The sequence below is a fragment of the Neoarius graeffei genome, chromosome 15, assembly GCF_027579695.1.
Source record: "Neoarius graeffei isolate fNeoGra1 chromosome 15, fNeoGra1.pri, whole genome shotgun sequence".
NCBI lineage: Eukaryota > Metazoa > Chordata > Actinopteri > Siluriformes > Ariidae > Neoarius > Neoarius graeffei.
The window spans coordinates 37,291,126-37,310,346 of record NC_083583.1 but is presented as its reverse complement, the minus strand read 5'-3'; the positions used below and the strand labels follow the sequence as shown (position 1 = coordinate 37,310,346).

Below are 19,221 nucleotides of genomic sequence, written 5' to 3'. Positions count from 1 at the left end.
CGAAATAAACAGGTCACCTGAACCGGCAGAGCGGAGTAGTCGGATGTGGGCCCAATCACTGAACACATACTTTTCCCCGGCATTGATGCGACAAATGTAGGAGCCTTCCTGAGCTGGGTTCATAATCAGCTCTGATGCATTCCCACCAGGTACCTACACAACAAACGCGTCATTTCATTTTGCAGCATTCATTTAAAATCAAAATCAAATTCAAATAATTTCAAATAAAATGTCTAAAATATGTCAGAGAAACATCTCTACACAATTTCATCTGATTAACTTCGAGACAAAGGCTGGTGAGTTAACAACTGTTTACAGCTGCTAGCTTTTTTTTCAACTGTATTAAAAATGGACAGTTTTGTAATTTCTGTATTGATAAACTGGTTACAGTTGTGTCCAGCAACCATGTTGCCACCCTGCCGGTTATTAATTGCATTTGTTATTTATTTTTTATTTAGTTTGTGTGTGTAAGAGGGATGTGGTCGGTGTGTTGGCTGTTCTTGCTCTCATTATGTGAACAAATCCTGCAGTGTTGCTCTTATTATGAATTCACCTCCTGAAACTAAACCACATTTACCGTCCTACTTTCTGAACACATCCTGTTTGGCTCTTTAGTTCAGACTAGGGATGTAACCAAATACGAATACATTATTTGGAAAGAATAGATAATCTAAATACAGATATGAATAGGAGGCACATTATGCGTTTTTTGTGCATCCAGACAGTGATCCCACGGGAAACAACAAAAAAGTCATGCAATAGAAAGGTTTTTTTACTTTCATGATGGAGATTCTTGAGAACACAATATCTCAAGAACAAGTGGTTACATGTTTGTAGGATTTATAGAGAATTCTAATTGTAACCAGCTGATGAACAAATTATATTTTGGAATTGATCCAAATAAGGTCAAGGTCACAGCAAGAACAAATATCTGAAATACTGTAGTTTTTCCTCAATAGCTTCTTGCTATCCAGATATACATAGGGATATGGCTGTACTTAGATCCCTTAACAGATAAAGGCACTAGCATTGTGTTACAACCCTAGTTCAGACCTCGTCTCCCCTCCTGAACCACTGGTAGCTGAGTCCTGGCGGGCCAACGGCTCTGCAGCTGAGTGTCACTGTACTGCCCTTCGGGACTTGAACACTCTGAGGATTCATAGTTATCTCTACTGGTACCACTGTGAGTAAAACAACACACACACACACACACACACACACGTAAGGACACTGCAACAAAGAAGGCTGTGCTTGTTGATAAGGGCATTAATACTCCATGCGTTATTTATATTGGTTTTGTATTAATACCAGTAAACATCTCCAAACTTTCTGAGGCATCTGAAGTGTGTCCTGAAAGTTTGCGTGGGTCAATTCCTGTTCCAACATACTTGATTGGACATACCCATTATCAGATTCAGACTTTACATTCTTCATTGTCATAGCTACTTCCCTTTTAGTTTCACAAACATTTTTAATAAAAAAAAAACCTGCTAAATTTTGTAATGCGTTCAGGAATTGCTAAAAAAAATTCCTTTCAATTGGCTTTTATTCTGTTACTGTGAATACCAAAGTCAAAGTCTTTCCCATGCTAGGACCTGGTCTTCCCAGGCAGTCTCCTGTCCCAGTACTAACCAGACCCTTAAGGCACGTTGGCAGCGCCGATCTATGCTTCTATAGCCCTCTGCTTCTCGCCTATTATACAGCTAGGTTTACACTGGGGGGCTAGTCCTCTAGTATCTGCGAGAGTTTGACTCCTCACTCACATCTGTATTGCAGTGTGCCTTGACAGATGGCAATAAGTACTGGTTTTATGATGGCCTTTGGTATGACCCGACCGCAAGAACTCGCAATCGAGAGGTGGACACGCTAACCATGAGGCCAGCTCACAGTTACTGTGAATGCCACTTTTATAAAAAGAAATATACACAATCCTTATAAAAAGTGCAAAATGTTGTAATTAACCTTGATGTGTGTGTTAGTGTGTGTGTGTGTGTGTGTGTGGTTATAGCTCAGTAAGGAATATCTGACAATTTTGGTCACATGGGGATATTTGGATGGTCCTCACCAGGAAAATTTTATTTATTTGTTTGTTTGTTTTATTACAAAAGCTGCTACTTTACTTTTGGTACAGAATTACATTTTAGAGTTAGATTTAGGTGTAGCATAGCATTAATTAGCTGCATTAATTATTATGTCAGTCGAAGCTGCTCACAAGGATAGTAAGACAAATGTGTGTATGTAATTACCGCATGCAGTGAGGAAACTGACAGCCCCATGGTGTTCAATCTTTTTAAGGCATTGCATCAAGTAGGCCAGAGAGCACTTCCTGTCAGTGAGCAGAGCCAGCAGGGATCGGCCAGGACTGCCACGAGCACTGAGCACCTGGAGAGAGCAGCTGGTCATCTCCTTCTCACTGCACACAGGGAGAAACATGGACGCCAAGAAAACATGGACACCAAACATGTCTTAGGTGATCAACTATACATGGGATAAGTGGAACACTGTAGCAGTGGTAGATTTAGGCATGGGTGGCATGAGCAGCTGCCCAAGGCGGCATCTTGCTGGGGGTGGCACAGGGAGCAGCACAAAAAAATTCAAATTTTGAGATTTGCACAATCAGTTTTCTATCACTCATTTGCATGCCAGGATAATGATATCATCTCATCCTGTGGATCATTTAACCTGTTGGAGTGGCACCCTGATTGTAGTTTGTGAAGCAGGCAGCCAGCAAAATAAATCACAGTTCATTCATAATACTGCGAGTATATAATTTCACAGACATAGTAATTTTTATTTTTATTTTTTGGTTTGTGCAAAATCTTTGAGAATAATATGAAACCAATCTGGACATCACCAAGGTGAACTGGTTTAGTCTTGACTCTTAGTTGACGGTGTTGGATGATGTAGTGATGCTTGAGTGCCAAAGCAACACAAATGGATAAGAAAAGCTCTAGGGTCAGCCATCAGGTGCCCAGTTTAGGAAAAAGAGGAAAGAAGAAGAAGAGAAACATACAAAAGATAAAAGGTATGTAGCATCATTTCATGAGTATAATATTATATAACACAGGGTGACAATATTCCATTTTCTGTCCAACTAATTTACATAACATTTGATATCATTTCACACAGTTTCATTTCATAATATGTGTACCCTGCAGCAAAACCCAACTAGTACATTTATTCTAATATAGAGATTTAGGCAGTGCCTAAAAGCGGAGCTCCCAATGAGTGTATGAACAAAATATTTGCAAGGGCACAAAATCAACCTGAATAGAATAATAATATTATAGTGTATGAACTATTGAATTGTGTCATGTAGTGTATTTCATGTCAATAAATTGCTGCATTGTCTTGTGACAGTGAGACCAATAATGAGATACACATCACAGTTACAAATACATATTTATTCCTTTCTTTGACACCGCATGCCATGCACCAGGAACAGCAACACAAGATTTATTATGTTATGACTCTGCTGGGTGCCTGGTGGACAGCAGTGAACCAGTGCTTTCACTTTACATCATTACTATATAGTTACAATTGAATATTATACTTGATATGTCAGTTGTCTGGTTACATCTATCACGTCCACATGTGTTGATGGGTGCGCACAGCGCCACTAGGACAAATTACCATGCACCTGTTCCTGATTAGAATGCAATCACAGCACATATATATATAAGGACAGTAATACAGACTTTGCGAAATATACGCTCTGTATCCTGTGTCTGACGTTACCAAGCCTTGTATTTTGTCGCTTTTCTGGTTCTGACCCTGTTTCTGGTTTTGATCACTGAGTATTGTATTACCTCTGATATCATGTCTGTGCCTCGCTCGACCACTGTCTGTTTTTCAACTCTGCCTTTTTTCTACATTTTGGATTGGTTTGCTAGCTTGTTTTCAATAAAACTCTTCCTGCACTTACATCTGTCTACCACCCTTACATGACAGAAGCTGTCAATTGTCCAATAAGCTAGTGGACTAATAAAACTGTTTTAACTGGTTTTATATGAAACTGTCATGAATATTTTCCATAAAATGTGCTAATAAATAATCCCATGATATTTTTTTAAAAAGCAAATTAAAAATAAGCGCTGGATAAAAACCCATCTATCTTATGTAAATCAAGATACAAATTTCATTGGCCAGTGGCCAAGTGTTTATGAGATCTGTTGCCTTGCACTTACGATCAGGTTCCCAATAGCGGTACACGTATGGACCCTTTTCAGTCACGTGACCTTCGTAAACGCGACCGCCATTTTGGACATGTAGTGGACTTCGGCTCAAATCGACAAACATAAAAGAAAAAGGAGTGAGATGCAGAAAACTGTATTTACTAGTTTACTGTAATTATGATCTGGCAGCTATTTACACCGGATTTAGTGAAAATAGCTGCCAGAGCCAACGTCCGGCCGGGCCGCGAGCGAGAGCGCGCCGGCTCCGCGGCCGCAGGCTCCGGCCGGGCCGCAAGCGAGCGCGCGCCGGCTCCGCGGCCGCAGGCTCCGGCCGGGCCGCGAGCGCGCGCGCGCCGGCTCTGCGGCCGCCGGCTCCGCGGCCGCCGGCTCCGGCCGGGCCGCGAGCGTGCGCACACCGGCTCCGCGGCCGCCGGCTCCGCTGGCTCCGTGGCCGCCGGCTCCAGCCGGCCGCGAGCAAGCGCGCTCCGGAACCTCGGACGTTGGCTCCGGCGGCTATTTACACTGGATCCGGTGTAAATAGCTGCCAGATCATAATTACAGTAAACTAGAATGGAATGTTAACAGCAATGTAATGCCTTTTCTGGCTAATTTTATTCGTCTTACCTCCAACAAAGTGGTCACTACACAAGCGCTGGTATGCCGCTATCCATCTTCTCCGTCGGTCAGCATCTACCGGGATCCGATAAAATGATAACCCTTGCCTTGTTTGTTGATGGTTACTACATCCAGGTGCACAACAATATAGTGGCATGATGGAAGTCTTGCTGAAAATAAACACTTTCTTTGCTGCCATTCCTCAATGCTGGCTGTAGTAAACTACTGGTAGTACATGTCCAAAATGGCGGCCGCGTTTGTCGTGACGTCACGTGAAAAGGGTCCATATACAGACGTCGTGCGGTCAAGCCATCAAAAATCAAGTCGATGCATTCTCAAAAGCGTGGGGCACCGCTTTGTGTGCTTCACACATGGGGAGCTCCGCTAATAATTTGATTCTTTTTTTATTTGTATTTTTTTTATTTGTAATTTGTTTCCATTTATCTTTGTTACTTCTTTTTGATATTTGTCTCTTATTTTTGTATATATATTTTAATATTAATCTAGTTTATTTGCATTGTTACAAATGTCTGAATAAAAATTAGCGCAGAATGGTCCTTGAAGGGGGGGGTTCGCCCAGGACACCATGCAAGTTAGACCTGTCACTGCACTGCAGACAGTGTAAATTAGATTCTTCTTCAAACTACTCCTTTTTATTTTTTACCACCATACTAAAATCTAAAATCCAGCAATATCTTGACAAGCCAAGTCATTTTGTGCAATTTGTACTTTGACTGGACAATGTCTGTTAAGTCTATCTGCTTTTAGCTTCTCTTCGTATTTTCATTAAAAAAAAGCATTATTACCTCAGCAACTGTATTTCATGTGTGCCTTCTCAATCACTCTTTATGATATGAATGTGTCAGCAAAACAAATAGAGATTGGATATACAGTAAGGACCTTGCTACCCTGTGTATTCACCTAATATGACTGTGACTGATGAACCTACAGTCTGGGCTAGAAAGAAATCAGCTCTAGCTTTGCTTCTCACTTCTTCAGACAATTCTGTGTATTTTTCTTATAAATGTTGGTGATGCTACAACACTCAATTCTGATTTATTAAAAATCCACCTTAAAACAATTATTAACAGCAACCAATCTGTTGTGGATGCAAAAAATGAAACCTTATAATGATGTGTTTTTCTAAATCTTTGAAAGATGGCATGGAGCTTGTGTGCTAGCTGTGCTAGAACATTTATAGAAGGAATGCACGTGATGTCACTGTAGGCAGGAGTCAATGCGGTTACACCACTGACTGGTATAAAGTTTACTTACCGAGTGGCAACATTAGTGTTCAGCTTGAATGCCACAAAACACACACAAAAAAACATCTAAAATAGGAAAATGCTGTTGTATGATTGTACAATTAGATTAAAAAAACAGCTGTCTTTTTACAGACTGCTGAAAGAAAAGAGAAGCAAATACCGGTACATCACTGCATTTCACAGAAACGCCTGGAATCCAGGTATTGTAATTGCCATTTTGCACATATAGGGACGATTTAGTATGCCCCTCCTAGAACTGCCACCTTATTGTGGTGGAGGGGTTTGTGTGCTTGAATGATCCTAGGAGCTATGTTGTCGGGGGCATTACGCCCCTGTTAGGGTCTCCCAAGGCAGACAGGTCCTAGGTGACAGGCCAGACTAAGAGCAGTTCACCAAAACCCCTTATGGATAACAATCTATCAAGGACCATGACATTGCCCGGTATGGCGCAGCCGGGGCCCCACCCTGGAGCCAGGCCCGGGGTTGGGGCTTGTATGCGAGCGCTTGGTGGCTGGGCCTTTGCCCACGGGGCCCGGCTGGGCTCAGCCCGAAGCGGTGACGTGGACCCGACCTCCTGTGGGTTCTCCACCCACAGAGGTAGCCATAGGGGGCTGGTGCAGTGTGGATTGGGCGGCAGTCGAAGGCAGGAGCCTCGACGACCTGATCCCCGAACACAGCGGCTAGCTGTTGGGACATGGAATGTCACTTCGCTGGGGGGGAAAGAGTCTGAGCTTGTGCAGGAGGTTGAGAGGTACCAGCTAGAGATAGTCGGGCTCACCTCCATGAATAGCTTGGGCTCCAGAACCCAGCTCCTTGAGAAGGGCTGGACTCTCCACTTCTCTGGAGTCGCCTATGGTGAACGGTGGCGGGCTGGTGTGGGCTTGCTTATAGCTCCCCAGCTCAGCCGCCATGTGTTGGAGTTTACCCCAGTGAACGAGAGGGTCGCCTCTCTGCGCCTTAGGATCAGGGCGAGGGCTCTTACTGTTGTTTGTGCCTATGGGCCGAATAGAAGTATAGAGTATCTGGCCTTCTTGGAGTCCCTGGGAGAGGTACTGAGAGATGCTCAGACTGGGGACTCCATTGTTCTACTGGGGGACTTCAACGCTCACGTGGGCAATGACAGTGACACCTGGAGGGGCGTGATTGGGAGGAATGGCCTCCCTGATCTGAACCCGAGTGGTGTTTTGTTATTGGACTTCTGTGCTAGTCACGGTTTCTCCATAATGAACACCATGTTCAAGCATAGGGGTGTCCATAAGTGCACGTGGCACCAGGACACCTTAGGTCAGAGGTCGATGATCGACTTTGTTGTCATTTCATTGGATCTCTGGCCCTATGTCTTGGACACTCGGGTGAAGAGAGGGGCTGAGCTGTCAACTGATCACCATCTGGTGGTGAGTTGGATCTGCTGGCGGAGGAGGAAGCCGGACAGACCTGGCAGGCCCAAACGTATGGTGAGGGTCTGCTGGGAACGTCTGGCCAAGCACTCTGTCGGGGAGGTCTTTAACTCCCACCTCCGGGAGAGCTTCTCCCAGCTTCCGAGGGAAGCGGGGAACATTGATCCTGAGTGGACCATGTTCTCTGCCTTCATTGTCGATGTGGCTGTTCGGAGCTGTGGCCGCAAGGTCTCCGGTGCCTGTCATGGCGGCAATCCCCGAACCCGGTGGTGGACACCGGAAGTAAGGCATGCCGTCAAGCTGAAGAAGGAGTCCTATTGGGCCATGTTGGCCTCCGGGACTCCTGAGGCAGCTGATGGGTATCGGCAGGCCAGGCGTGCCGCAGCTTGGGCAGTTGCGGAAGCAAAAACTGGGAGGAGTTCGGTGAGGCCATGGAGGAGGACTATCGGTCGGCCTCGAAGAAATTCTGGCAAACCATCCGGTGCCTCAGGAGGGGGAAGCAGTATTCTGCCAACACTGTTTACAGTGCGGGTGGGGAGCTGTTGACCTCAACTGGGGACATTGTCGGGCGGTGGAAGGAATACTTCGAGGATCTCCTCAATCCCACTGTCACATCTTCCATTGAGGAAGCAGAGGCTGATGACTCAGGGGTGGACTCGTCCATTACCCAAGCCGAAGTCACTGAGGTGGTTAGCAAGCTCCTCGGTGGCAAGGCACCGGGGGTGGATGAGCTCCGTCCTGAGTATCTCAAGTCTCTGGATGTTGTGGGGCTGTCTTGGCTGACACGCCTCTGCAACATCGCATGGCAGTCGGGGACAGTGCCTCTGGAGTGGCAGACTGGGGTGGTGGTCCCTCTTTTTAAGAAAGGGGACCGGAGAGTGTGCTCCAATTATAGGGGAATCACACTTCTCAGCCTCCCAGGGAAGGTTTACTCCAGGATACTGGAGAGGAGAATTCGGCCAATAGTCGAACCTCAGATCCAGGAGGAACAATGCGGTTTTCGTCCTGGTCGTGGAACACTGGACCAGCTCTATACCCTTCATAGGGTGCTCGAGGGTTCATGGGAGTTTGCCCAACCAGTCCACATGTACTTTGTGGATTTGGAGAAGGCATTCGACCGTGTCCCTCGTGGTATTCTGTGGGGGGTGCTATGGGAGCATGGGGTTCGGGGCCCTTTGCTAAGGGCTGTCCGGTCCCTGTACGAACTGAGCAGGAGTCTGGTTCGCATTGCCGGCAGTAAGTCAGACCTGTTCCCAGTGCATGTTGGACTCCAGCAGGGATGCCCTTTGTCACCAGTTCTGTTCATAATCTTTATGGACAGAATTTCTAGGCGCAGCCAGGGCCCGGAAGGAATCCTGTTTGGGAACCACAGGATTTCATCTCTGCTTTTCGCAGATGATGTTGTCCTGTTGGCTTCTTCAAACCAGGACCTTCAGCATGCACTGGGGCGGTTTGCAGTCGAGTGTGAAGCGGCTGGGATGAGAATCAACACCTCCAAGTCAGAGGCCATGGTTCTCAACCGGAAAAGCGTGCCTTACCCTCTCCAGGTTGGTGGAGAAGTCCTGGCTCAAGTGGAGGAGTTTAAGTATCTTGGGATCTTGTTCACGAGTGAGGGAAGGATAGAGCGTGAGATCGACAGGCGGATCGGTGCGGCCTCTGCAGTGATGCGGTCGCTTTACCGGTCCGTCGTGGTGAAGAAGGAGCTGAGCCAAAAGGCGAAGCTCTCAATTTACCGGTCGATCTACATTCTGACTCTCACCTATGGTCATGAGCTTTGGGTAATGACCGAAAGAACAAGATCACGGATACAAGCGGCCAAAATGAGTTTCCTTCACAGGGTGGCTGGGCGCTCCCTTAGAGATAGGGTGAGAAGCACAGTCACTCGGGAGGAGCTAGGAGTAGAGCCGCTGCTCCTCCACATCGAGAGGAATCAGCTGAGGTGGCTCGGGCATCTCTTTCGGATGCCTCCTGGACGCCTCCCTGGGGAGGTGTTCCAGGCATGTCCCCCTGGGAGGAGGCCCCAGGGAAGACCCAGGACACGCTGGAGGGACTATGTCTCTCGGCTGGCCTGGGAACGCCTCGGTGTTCTTCCCGAGGAGCTGGCCGAGGTGTCTGGGGAAAGGGAAGTTTGGGCTTCCATGCTCAGACTGCTGCCTCCGCGACCCGGCCCCGGATAAGTGGAAGAAGACGAGACGAGGGACGATATGCACAAAAAGTGTAACAGACCAGAAACAAGTGACATAGAAAACTACTGTATGATCATACCTGTAGCAAAATTGTGGTTGCTCTTTAACTGCTGCTGCCAATTGCCTCCAGCCACAGTTTGAGTTGTCCAGCATCTCTGCAAGTCTGTTCAGTGCCACCTCGCTCAGGGTCTCCAAGCCCAAATTCCAGTCAGTCATACCTCAGTAACGTTCCTTCAGAATCCTAGCAACTGAACAATCAAAATCAGAATTTTTGCATCACAGAAATTTGACACAAGTCAAATATATCATACATACCATATACCTATAATATATGATTTTAAAAGACAAAGAGTGAAATCATTAAACATCAAAACTGCACCATAAATCTATACAACCAGTTTCAAAATATAAAAAAAAAAGAATGTGATGGTTTGAAAATCATGTAAAACCTATATTTAATTGAAAACAGTGCAAAGATAACATATCACATGTTGAAACTGAGAAATGTTATTGCTGTTTTAAAAATTTATGCTCACTCTGAAATTGATGCCAACAACACATTTCAAAAAAGTTGTGACGGGGCATGTTTACCACTGTGTTGCATCAGCTCTTCTTTTAACAACAGTCTATAAATGTTTGGGAACTGAGGAGACCAATTGTTGTAGTTTTGAAAGTGAAATTTTGCCCCTTTCTTGCCTGATATAGGAGTTCAGCTGCTCAATAATCCAGGTCTTCTTTGCCATATTTTTAGTTTCATAATGCTCCAAATGTCTTCAATGGGAGACAGGTCTGGACTGCAGGCAGGCCAGTTTAGCACCTGGACTCTTTTACTGTGGAGCAGAGATTTTCACAACAGAATTGTGTCCATTTTTTAATGCAGTGTCGCCTGAGGGCCTGAAGATCACAGGCATCCAATGTCAGTTTTCAGCCTTGTGCTTGCATACAGAGATTTCTCCAGATTCTCTGAATCTTATAATGATATTCCGTACCATAGATGATGTGATCCTCAAATTCTTTGCAATTTTATGTTTAGGAACATTATTCTTAAATTGTTGCACTATTTGCCCATGCAGTCTTTCACATCTTTACTTTTGAGAAACTCAGCCTCTCTGTCAGTAAACCCACTGGTGAAGAGCTGACTACAAACATGGACAGGTCAAACTACAACTCCCAGAACACACAGCACCCTCTGTCTCCCACCTTCTAACACACAGCTGACATCCATTTCCTCATCACCTGCCCCTGTATATAAACACCAGTCACACAAGCACTCAATGCAAAGTATCGTTCCGGTTCACCGATCATACAAAGCCTTGTTATCTCTCTGACTGCCTTTCTACCATTCTGACCTTTGCTAGTGTTTCTCGTTTCCTTGATCTCTGTTTACCTCTGATGTTCTGTTTGCCGATCGCCCGACCCTAGCATGTTTACTGACCCTAGTGTGTTTTCGCCATCATGGATGTAGCGGAGGATCAAAAGCAGACGGCTCTTGACGCCCAGAGGTGACTGCTAGGAGAACATCAACAGATGCTCGCCAATCTCAACACCAGGATGGCGCAGCTAATGATGGTTATGTCGCAGGCCCTCCTAGCACATACCAAATCTCCTCCTTGCCTGGTATTGTAACTCCCTGCACCGATAAAGTTTGCTGGCGACCCCGCCACATGTAAGGGCTTCTTGCTACAATGCTCTTTGTATTTCGCCACCATGCCAGATATCCTGGAAGAACATAAAATCACTAAGTTTTTGTCTCTCCTCTCCAGCAAAGCATTCCGCTGGGCTATGGTTGTCTGGAACAAAGGTGGAAAGCCAACAGAGTCATATGAACTGTTTCTCTCCCTCTTCAAGAAGGTTTTTGACCACGAACCAGAGGGAATCAAAGTTGGGGAAAGCCTTCTCACCAGCTCACAGGGCACTAGAAGCGTCACTGAATACACCCTGGATTTTAGGACCCTCGTTGCCTCCAGTGGATGGAACGACCCAGCACTCAAAGCCGTCTTTTGCCGTCCTTCAAAATCCCTGTATTACTGAAGTTGGCATCCTCCACTCATGTGCTGTCCGCCTTCATAGATTCAGGAGCGCAGGGGAACTTCATCAGCAAAGATCTTGTACAGGAACTCCACCTGCCAGTCACCTCTCTGCAGAGCGCGCTTAGCATCCGGACCATCGATGGCAGACCCGTAGGCAACGGCCTGGTTACTTCCTGGACACAGCCACTTCAAATACAAGTAGAAGCCCTCCATCACAAATTGATATCCTTGTATGTCATGACCACTGATCACCATGATATCATCCTTGGCTACCCCTGGTTACAACTGCATGACCCCCTCATCTCCTGGCAGAACAAGGAGATACTCCAGTGGTTACCTGTGTGCTTCCAGAGCTGCCTCTCTTGTCCTTAACTCATTGTCTCCTCTACCTCAGTAGAGAGCCCACTTCCAGCCTCCATGGACAACGTTTTGAATGCTACCAGGACAGTGTTGGGTAAGTTACTTTAAAAATGTAATTCGTTACAGTTACAAGTTACCTTGTTTAAAATGTAATTGTAGTGTAACTTTTTCAATTACTTTTAAAAAGTAATGTAACTAGTTACTTTTGGATTACTTTTTAATTACTTTAAGGTTTTAATGAATATTGACCCATGTTCACCATTTAATTTTTGAAAACCGACAGTGTGAACCTTAAAGCAGTACTAAGCTGAGAGGGAATTGCTGACAAGCAATCACAGGAGGTCCATAAGAGATGCTTGCACCGTGCATGTGATTCTCAGACTCCTGTCATAGGGGCCATACTCTTCTGTTCCTCCCCTAGGCTCTACTGTTTTCACAGTTTGCAGACTACACAAGCAGGTTCAGAAACCACTTTCCCACAGCTGTCACCTTATTGAACTCTTCCCAAAGACCAGTCTTTCGTTCCCCTCTATCCACACCTTACCATCCATATAGTGTTCCTCTTCAGTTCACATCTGTATAGCCCTATCTACAGTGGTATAGGATTACCTGTATAATGATTCCATCTGTATTCATCACATTTATTTATACCATGCTATTTTTCATTGCCCTGTGCATTGTACTGCCATAACTACATTGTACATACTCTGCGCATACATGCTCTGCACATATAACCATCTTTACTTACACTAGCTGTAAATAACGGCATTTTGTCTCTAAATACTGCATTATGTGCAGTCTGCACGTGTTGCACTTGATTAGATGCCAAACTGCATTTCATTACTTCATACATGTGCAATGACAATGAAGTGTTCTACTTTAATCTAGTAATAAGTCACCATATTAGGACTTTTTTTTTGGCAAATAAGATGTATCGCAATGTTTGACCTCGGTATTTGAAAAATCCTGGTTACGGCCCTGGCAAACCAAAGTGAGACTTTTACATCACATTTTATTTTTCTTGTTTTTCTCTTTGCTTGTAAAATGAAACATGGCACAATACAGCCCATCAAGAATTAAGACTGACGATGGGTAGTCAGTCATTGAACATTTAAGAGTCAATGGAATGTTGATTACAAAAAAATACAATAAACACATTCAAGTGAATGGTAGTAGCCTAGCACGTAGTTAACTAGGGAAACGACATGTGTGCTTAACCGTTGTTGTGATATATGACAGTGAATCAATCGTACATCATTATATTATGTTGCCCACTGGGATTAATAACAACGATGGTATGTAGGTGGGTGTCAGTTGTTCTAGAGCTGGTAGTTCAACATATTTCGTCAGCATAGCCTACCTTGCTGTTAATGTGCTTACAACCTCAAAATGAATGCCTTCTGATCGGAAATAAACCAGTGAGTTGCACTTACCTCTAAATGTTTCCTTAGGTTTGACATAGACTGCTTCGACGTGGACAACTTCTTGATGGCCGGCAAACACTGCTTGCATTGGACAGTTAAATTTGAGCCATTTTCAGTGATGTAGATGAAATGCTTCTTAAATTTCCAATGCTTGAAGGCGTCTGACATGACTGCTGCCAGGGCCGTAACCAGGATTTTTCAAATACCGAGGTCAAACATTGCGATACATCTTATTTGCCAAAAAAAATGTCCTAATATGGTGACTTTTCATACATTTTGGAAACGAGTCAAAATCACAAGCCCAACAAGATGAACATGTACATAGGTGAACATGTTTATTTTAATAATTTCAAAACTGCACGATCACAAAAGTATTTTGTGTGTATGTGTGTGCGTGCGTGAGTGAGTGTGGGTGAGTGAGTGAGTGAGTGAGTGAGTGAGTGAGTGAGTGAGTGAGTGAGTGAGTGAGTGAGTGAGTGAGAGAGTGTGTGTGAGTGAGTGAGAGTTTGAGTGAGTGATGGAGTGTGAGTGTGTGAGAGTGAGTGAGTGAGAGTTTGAGTGAGTGATGGAGTGTGAGTGTGTGAGAGTGAGTGAGTGAGAGTTTGAGTGAGTGATGGAGTGTGAGTGTGTGAGAGTGAGTGAGTGAGAGTTTGAGTGAGTGATGGAGTGTGAGTGTGTGAGAGTGAGTGAGTGAGAGTTTGAGTGAGTGATGGAGTGTGAGTGAGTGAGTGAGAGTTTGAGTGAGTGAGAGTTTGAGTGAGTGATGGAGTGTGAGTGTGGGTGAGTGAGAGTGACAGCGCAATCTAGCCGAGCCTGAATGGACTTCAATTGCTTTTTAAAAAATATCTGCCCTTTTCAATAGCAAAATACTAGACGGTTATTGGACAAAACCGACTAAAACGCTCCATTCAGAGACTGAGCCTCACTGGAGATGGGAGTCAATAAGAGGGGCGGGACAAGACTTCCCGAGAGGAGGCTCATCTCCAGCTGCTGATCGGAGGAGGAGCTGTGAACGCGGCTGGGCTGCTCATGATTGACAGAAAGCAGTCAGAGGTGGTACATCATGTTGTAAATAAAATGTGAACATAATAAGTTTGCTACCCGTTTTCATTTCCGTTCGAAAATACAACCAATGATCAAAACAATAGTGTCTTGTGTTCACGTTAGTCTGGTAAGTTAGCAAAATAGCTCAAGTCTCGTCAGCACCCAATAACTTCATAAACAACAGGTCACGACTGTCCAGCCTTTTCTGATCTGAAACGCACCAAATCACATCGAGAGAGACAATAAAAGAGTTTGTGCCGCCTGGAAAACGAAAATCCTATCTAGCTAAGTGGCTTCGACTGTTGTTGCTTGAAATGCTAATTAAAATTGCACTGTTAATGATCATAAGCATTCCGGCACATAACTGTCAGTGACTGGCAAAATTAACTCCCCTTCTTCCCTCTTTCTTTTTCTCTCACTTGTTGACTTTCCAGAGCTGAGTTTGGTTTGTTTTAGTGTAGTAGACTTCTTCATCTTATGTCAATTTTCAGATTCCACGACTAATTGACAAACTGCCTGGCTGCGGAGTCGGACCTTGATGAGAACACTTCTCAGCTCTTGTGTATCCCGTGGTGCTTAGCTGACTATCGCGAGGCTGCCTGATATGAAATGTTTCCAATGTCGGATATTTCAGCTTCGTTTAAAAATGATTATGTGGACTTTATTTTTAGACAAACAAATGAGAACAGGGGGATGCAAGCTGAATTTAGAATTTTCCACCGATCAAAGTCAGAACGATTTTCATCATATATTAATTTCACATTTCTGAGTGGAAAAAAAAAAAAACCGTGGGAAAAAAATGCCGAGGACATGAGCTCGGTGTCCTCAATGGTAGTTACGGCCCTGCCCGCTGCTTGAGCTGAACTGAACCGCGCGCTTCTTGCTGCTCTAGTGCTCAAGCACAGAAACAGAGTGGCGCTGCTGCTGGCAAACATGATAGGAAAACCCAGGACAGACAAGGAGCCGTGGCGGGAAACGGCAAAATTATGCGCAAAGCAATAAAAATATCCTTGCTCATGTCGCAAAGGTTTTTGTTTTTCAAATGTAACTAAAATTGTAATTCTCAATATTTCCATAAGTAACTGTAACTGAATTACATATTTTCCTGTTGTAACTGTAACGAATTACAGTTACACTTTTTTTGTAATTAAATTACGTAACGTCGTTACATGTAATTCGTTACTCCCCAACACTGTACCAGGATCTTTATGAGGTATTCAATAAGGGGAAGGCTTACAGACTCCCACCGCATAGACCCTACGACTGTGCCATAGAACTGGTACTGGGCACGGCACCACCACGAGGGTGCATCTATCCCCTTTCCCAGAAAGAACACGCCACCATGGAGGAATACATCCAATAAGCTCTCAAACTAGGTTACATCTGGCTGTTGAAATCTTCTGCCTCATCTGGCTTCTTCTTTGTAGAGAAACAAGGAGGTGGACTATGACCCTGCATTGACTATCGAGGACTAAATGAGGTCACCATCAAGTACCCATATCCTCTCCCACTGGTACCAGCAGTTCTGGAGCAACTCAGATCAGCCAAGATCTTTTCCAAGCTGGATCTCAGAAGTGCCTCCAATTTGATCTGGATTAAATGAGGTGATGAGTGGAAGATAGCATTCAGTACAACCACTGGTCACTTTGAATACCAGGTCATGCCATATGGACTATCTTCAGCTCCCAGTGTGTTCCAATGTTTCATCAACGATGTACTGTGGGACATGCTGGGAAAGTACATCATTGCATACATAGATGACAGCTTGATTTACTCCTCAGATTTCCACAGTCATCAAAGCCACATCAGAGCCATAATAAAATGGCTGCTTGAAAACCACCTCTACATCAAGGCCGAAAAGTGCGAATTCCACCTAGACAAGAGCTCCTTCTTGGGCTACATCAGCTCAGAAGGAGTCAGTATGGATTCAGCCAAAGTCTTGGCCATCATCTTGTGGCCGCAACCCAAGTCAATCAAGGACCTCCAGAGGTTTCTAAGTTCCGCCAACTTCTACCGCCGATTCATCAGGAACTTCAGCACCTTGGCCTCACCTTTGACCACCATCCTGAAAAAGGGTCCCAAGTGCCTTAGGTGGAATCCTCAGCTGGAAGAAACCTTCAACCAGCTCAAGGGCGCATTCATGTCAGCTCCCATTCTCCAACATCCAGACCCCATGAAGCCATTTGTCATAGAGGTGGATGCCTCTGAAGCAGGAGTTGGAGCCATCCTTTCCCAATGATTTGGAGAAAGGCCAAAACTACACCCAGTGGCCTTTTTCTCCAAAAAGCTTACCCCTACCGAGAGGAACTATGATGTGGGCAATCGTGAGCTGCTGGCCATCAAGCTAGCCCTAGAAGAGTGGCGGCATTGGCTGGAGGGAGCAACTCACCCATTCACCATCTTAACTGACCACAAGAACCTAGAGTATCTCAAGAAGGCCAAGAGGCTGAATCCACGTCAGGCCAGGTGGGAACTATTCTTTACCCAGTTTAACTTCTCTATCTCCTTCCAACCAGGGTCCAAGAACACTAAAGCGGATGCTCTGTCCCGGGCTGTAGATCCGTCACCCAGAGACACAGAACCCCAACCCATCATCCCACCCCAACATTTCATCCAATCCATCACATGGGATTTGGACAGCAAAATTCGTAAGTCTCAACTTCAGACTACTCCCAACAACATCCCACTTGGTCTTCTCTTTGTGCCCACACATCTACACAGCAAACTCATCACCTGGGTACAGTCCTCTCTTGCCACTGGTCACCCCAACAGCTATCACACCTATCAAATGCTGAAGAATAGGTACTGGTGGGACAACATGTTGACCGAGATCAACCATTTCATCGCTTCCTGTTCCGACTGCGCACAAGCCAAGGTTCCCCAAGCTCCTCTGGCTGGCAAACTTATGCCTCTACCTGTCCCACAGCGACCATGGTCACACTTGCTGATCGACTTCATCACAGACCTTCCTACGTCCCAAAACAACACCACAATCATGATCACCACAGACTGGGTCTTGAAGGCCTTGAGGCTCATCCCTCTTCCTGGCATTCCCACTGCTGCCTAAACAGTGGAACTGCTGTATCAGCAAGTCTTCCACTACTACAGCATCCCTGATGACATTGTAAGTGACCAAGGTCCTTAGTTCATATCCAAGTTCTGGTCATGCTTCATGGAGAGACTGGGAATGTCTATTAGCCTCACATCAGGTTACCACCCCCAGTCCAATGGGCAGGTAGGGCAGGCCAACCAGGAGATCGGCTGCTTCCTACGCATCTACTGCATGCGCAACCAGGGGGACTGGGCACGTTTCCTGCCATGGGTCGAGTATGCGCAGAACTCACTGAAGCATTCTGCGACTCAGCTAACACCGTTCCAGTGCATATTCAGCTACCAATCACCCTTGTTCCCCTGGGACGATGCACCCAGTCAAGTCCAGGCAGTCGATGAATGGTTCAAATGCAGCCAAACTGTTTGGGAGGAGGTTCACCAGCGACCAGAAGTTGTTTGCATGAAATACAAAGCCTATGCCGATCGTCATAGAGGACAGACCCCCACGTACCTTCCAGGAGATCAAGTATGGGTGGCAACAAAGAACCTACAAAAGACACAAACCTGTAAGAAGCTCCAGCCACGTTACATCGGACCCTTCAAGGTACTACGGCACATCAATGATGTCTCTTACCAACTAGAACTTCCACTGCACAGCAGACTCTCTCCCACTTTCCACATATCTAATCTTAAACCCATCATTCCAGGTCCGCTCTCCAAGAACACACCCACTCTAGACCATCCCTCTCTGAACCTCGATGGAGAACCCCTCTACCAGGTCAACAATATCCTCGACTCCAGGCGAAGAGGCAGCCAGGTCGAGTACCTGGTAGATTGGGAAGGATACGGGCCAGAGGAATAGAGCTGGGTAAAGTCCAAAGACATCCTTGACCTGCTGCTCAAGCAGGATTTCCACACTCAGCATCCCAGCAAACCAGCACCCAGAGGTTGAGGATGCCCCCGAAAGACTTTAGCTCCCGGAGGTAGCTCCTCGGGGGGGCTCTGTCAGTAAACCTGCTGGTGAAGACCTGACTACAAATATGGACAGTTTAAACTACAACTCCCAGAACACACAGCACCCTCTGTCTCCCGCCTTCTAACACACAGCTGACATCCATTTCCTCATCACCTGCCCCTGTATATAAACACCAGTCACACAAGCTCTCAATGCAAAGTATCGTTCCGGTTCACCGATCATACAAAGCCTTGTTATCTCTCTGATTGCCTTTCTATCATTCTGACCTTTGCTAGTGTTTCTTGTTTCCTTGATCTCTGTTTACCTCTGATGTTCTGTTTGCCGATCGCCCAACCCTAGCGTGTTTACTGACCTTGATTCCTGTCTCTCGATTTGGCTTGGTTCACTTTTCTAGCTGTCTTCCACTGCACATACATCCGTAAGTGCCTGCATACTCACAGTCTCTGGGATGCTCTTTTTATACCCAATCATTTTGCTGACCTGTTGTCAATTAATCTAATTAGTTGTGAGATGTTCCATCAGGTTTTTTTTTTTTTTAACATTACACAATTTTTCCAGTCTTTTGTTGCCCCGTCCCAAGCTTTTTGAAATGTATTGCTGGCATTAAATTCAAAATGAGCATATATTTTTCAAAAGAAAATAACATTTCTTCAGTTTCAACGCTTGACATGTTGTCTTTGTATTTTGTGCTATTTTCA

The 19,221-nt window shown here is 45.3% G+C and overlaps 1 protein-coding gene across 4 annotated transcripts in view; it reads right to left on the bottom strand.

Annotated features, from left to right (window-relative positions):
* Positions 1 to 19,221, bottom strand: part of malt2 (MALT paracaspase 2) — a 79,052-nt gene that overhangs the window by 36,790 nt on the left and 23,041 nt on the right. For 3 of the 4 annotated variants that reach the window (XM_060941241.1, XM_060941240.1, XM_060941242.1), the window contains 4 exons: positions 9,718 to 9,886; positions 2,247 to 2,413; positions 1,054 to 1,181; positions 18 to 153 (listed from right to left, as the gene is read on the bottom strand). In XM_060941241.1, coding sequence (XP_060797224.1) covers positions 18 to 153; positions 1,054 to 1,181; positions 2,247 to 2,413; positions 9,718 to 9,854 — 568 coding nt within the window. In that variant the 5' untranslated portion in view covers positions 9,855 to 9,886. Of the gene's footprint in view, positions 1 to 17; positions 154 to 1,053; positions 1,182 to 2,246; positions 2,414 to 9,717; positions 9,887 to 10,334; positions 10,439 to 19,221 lie in introns of those variants that run through there. The other variant, XM_060941243.1, reaches the window with a different exon arrangement.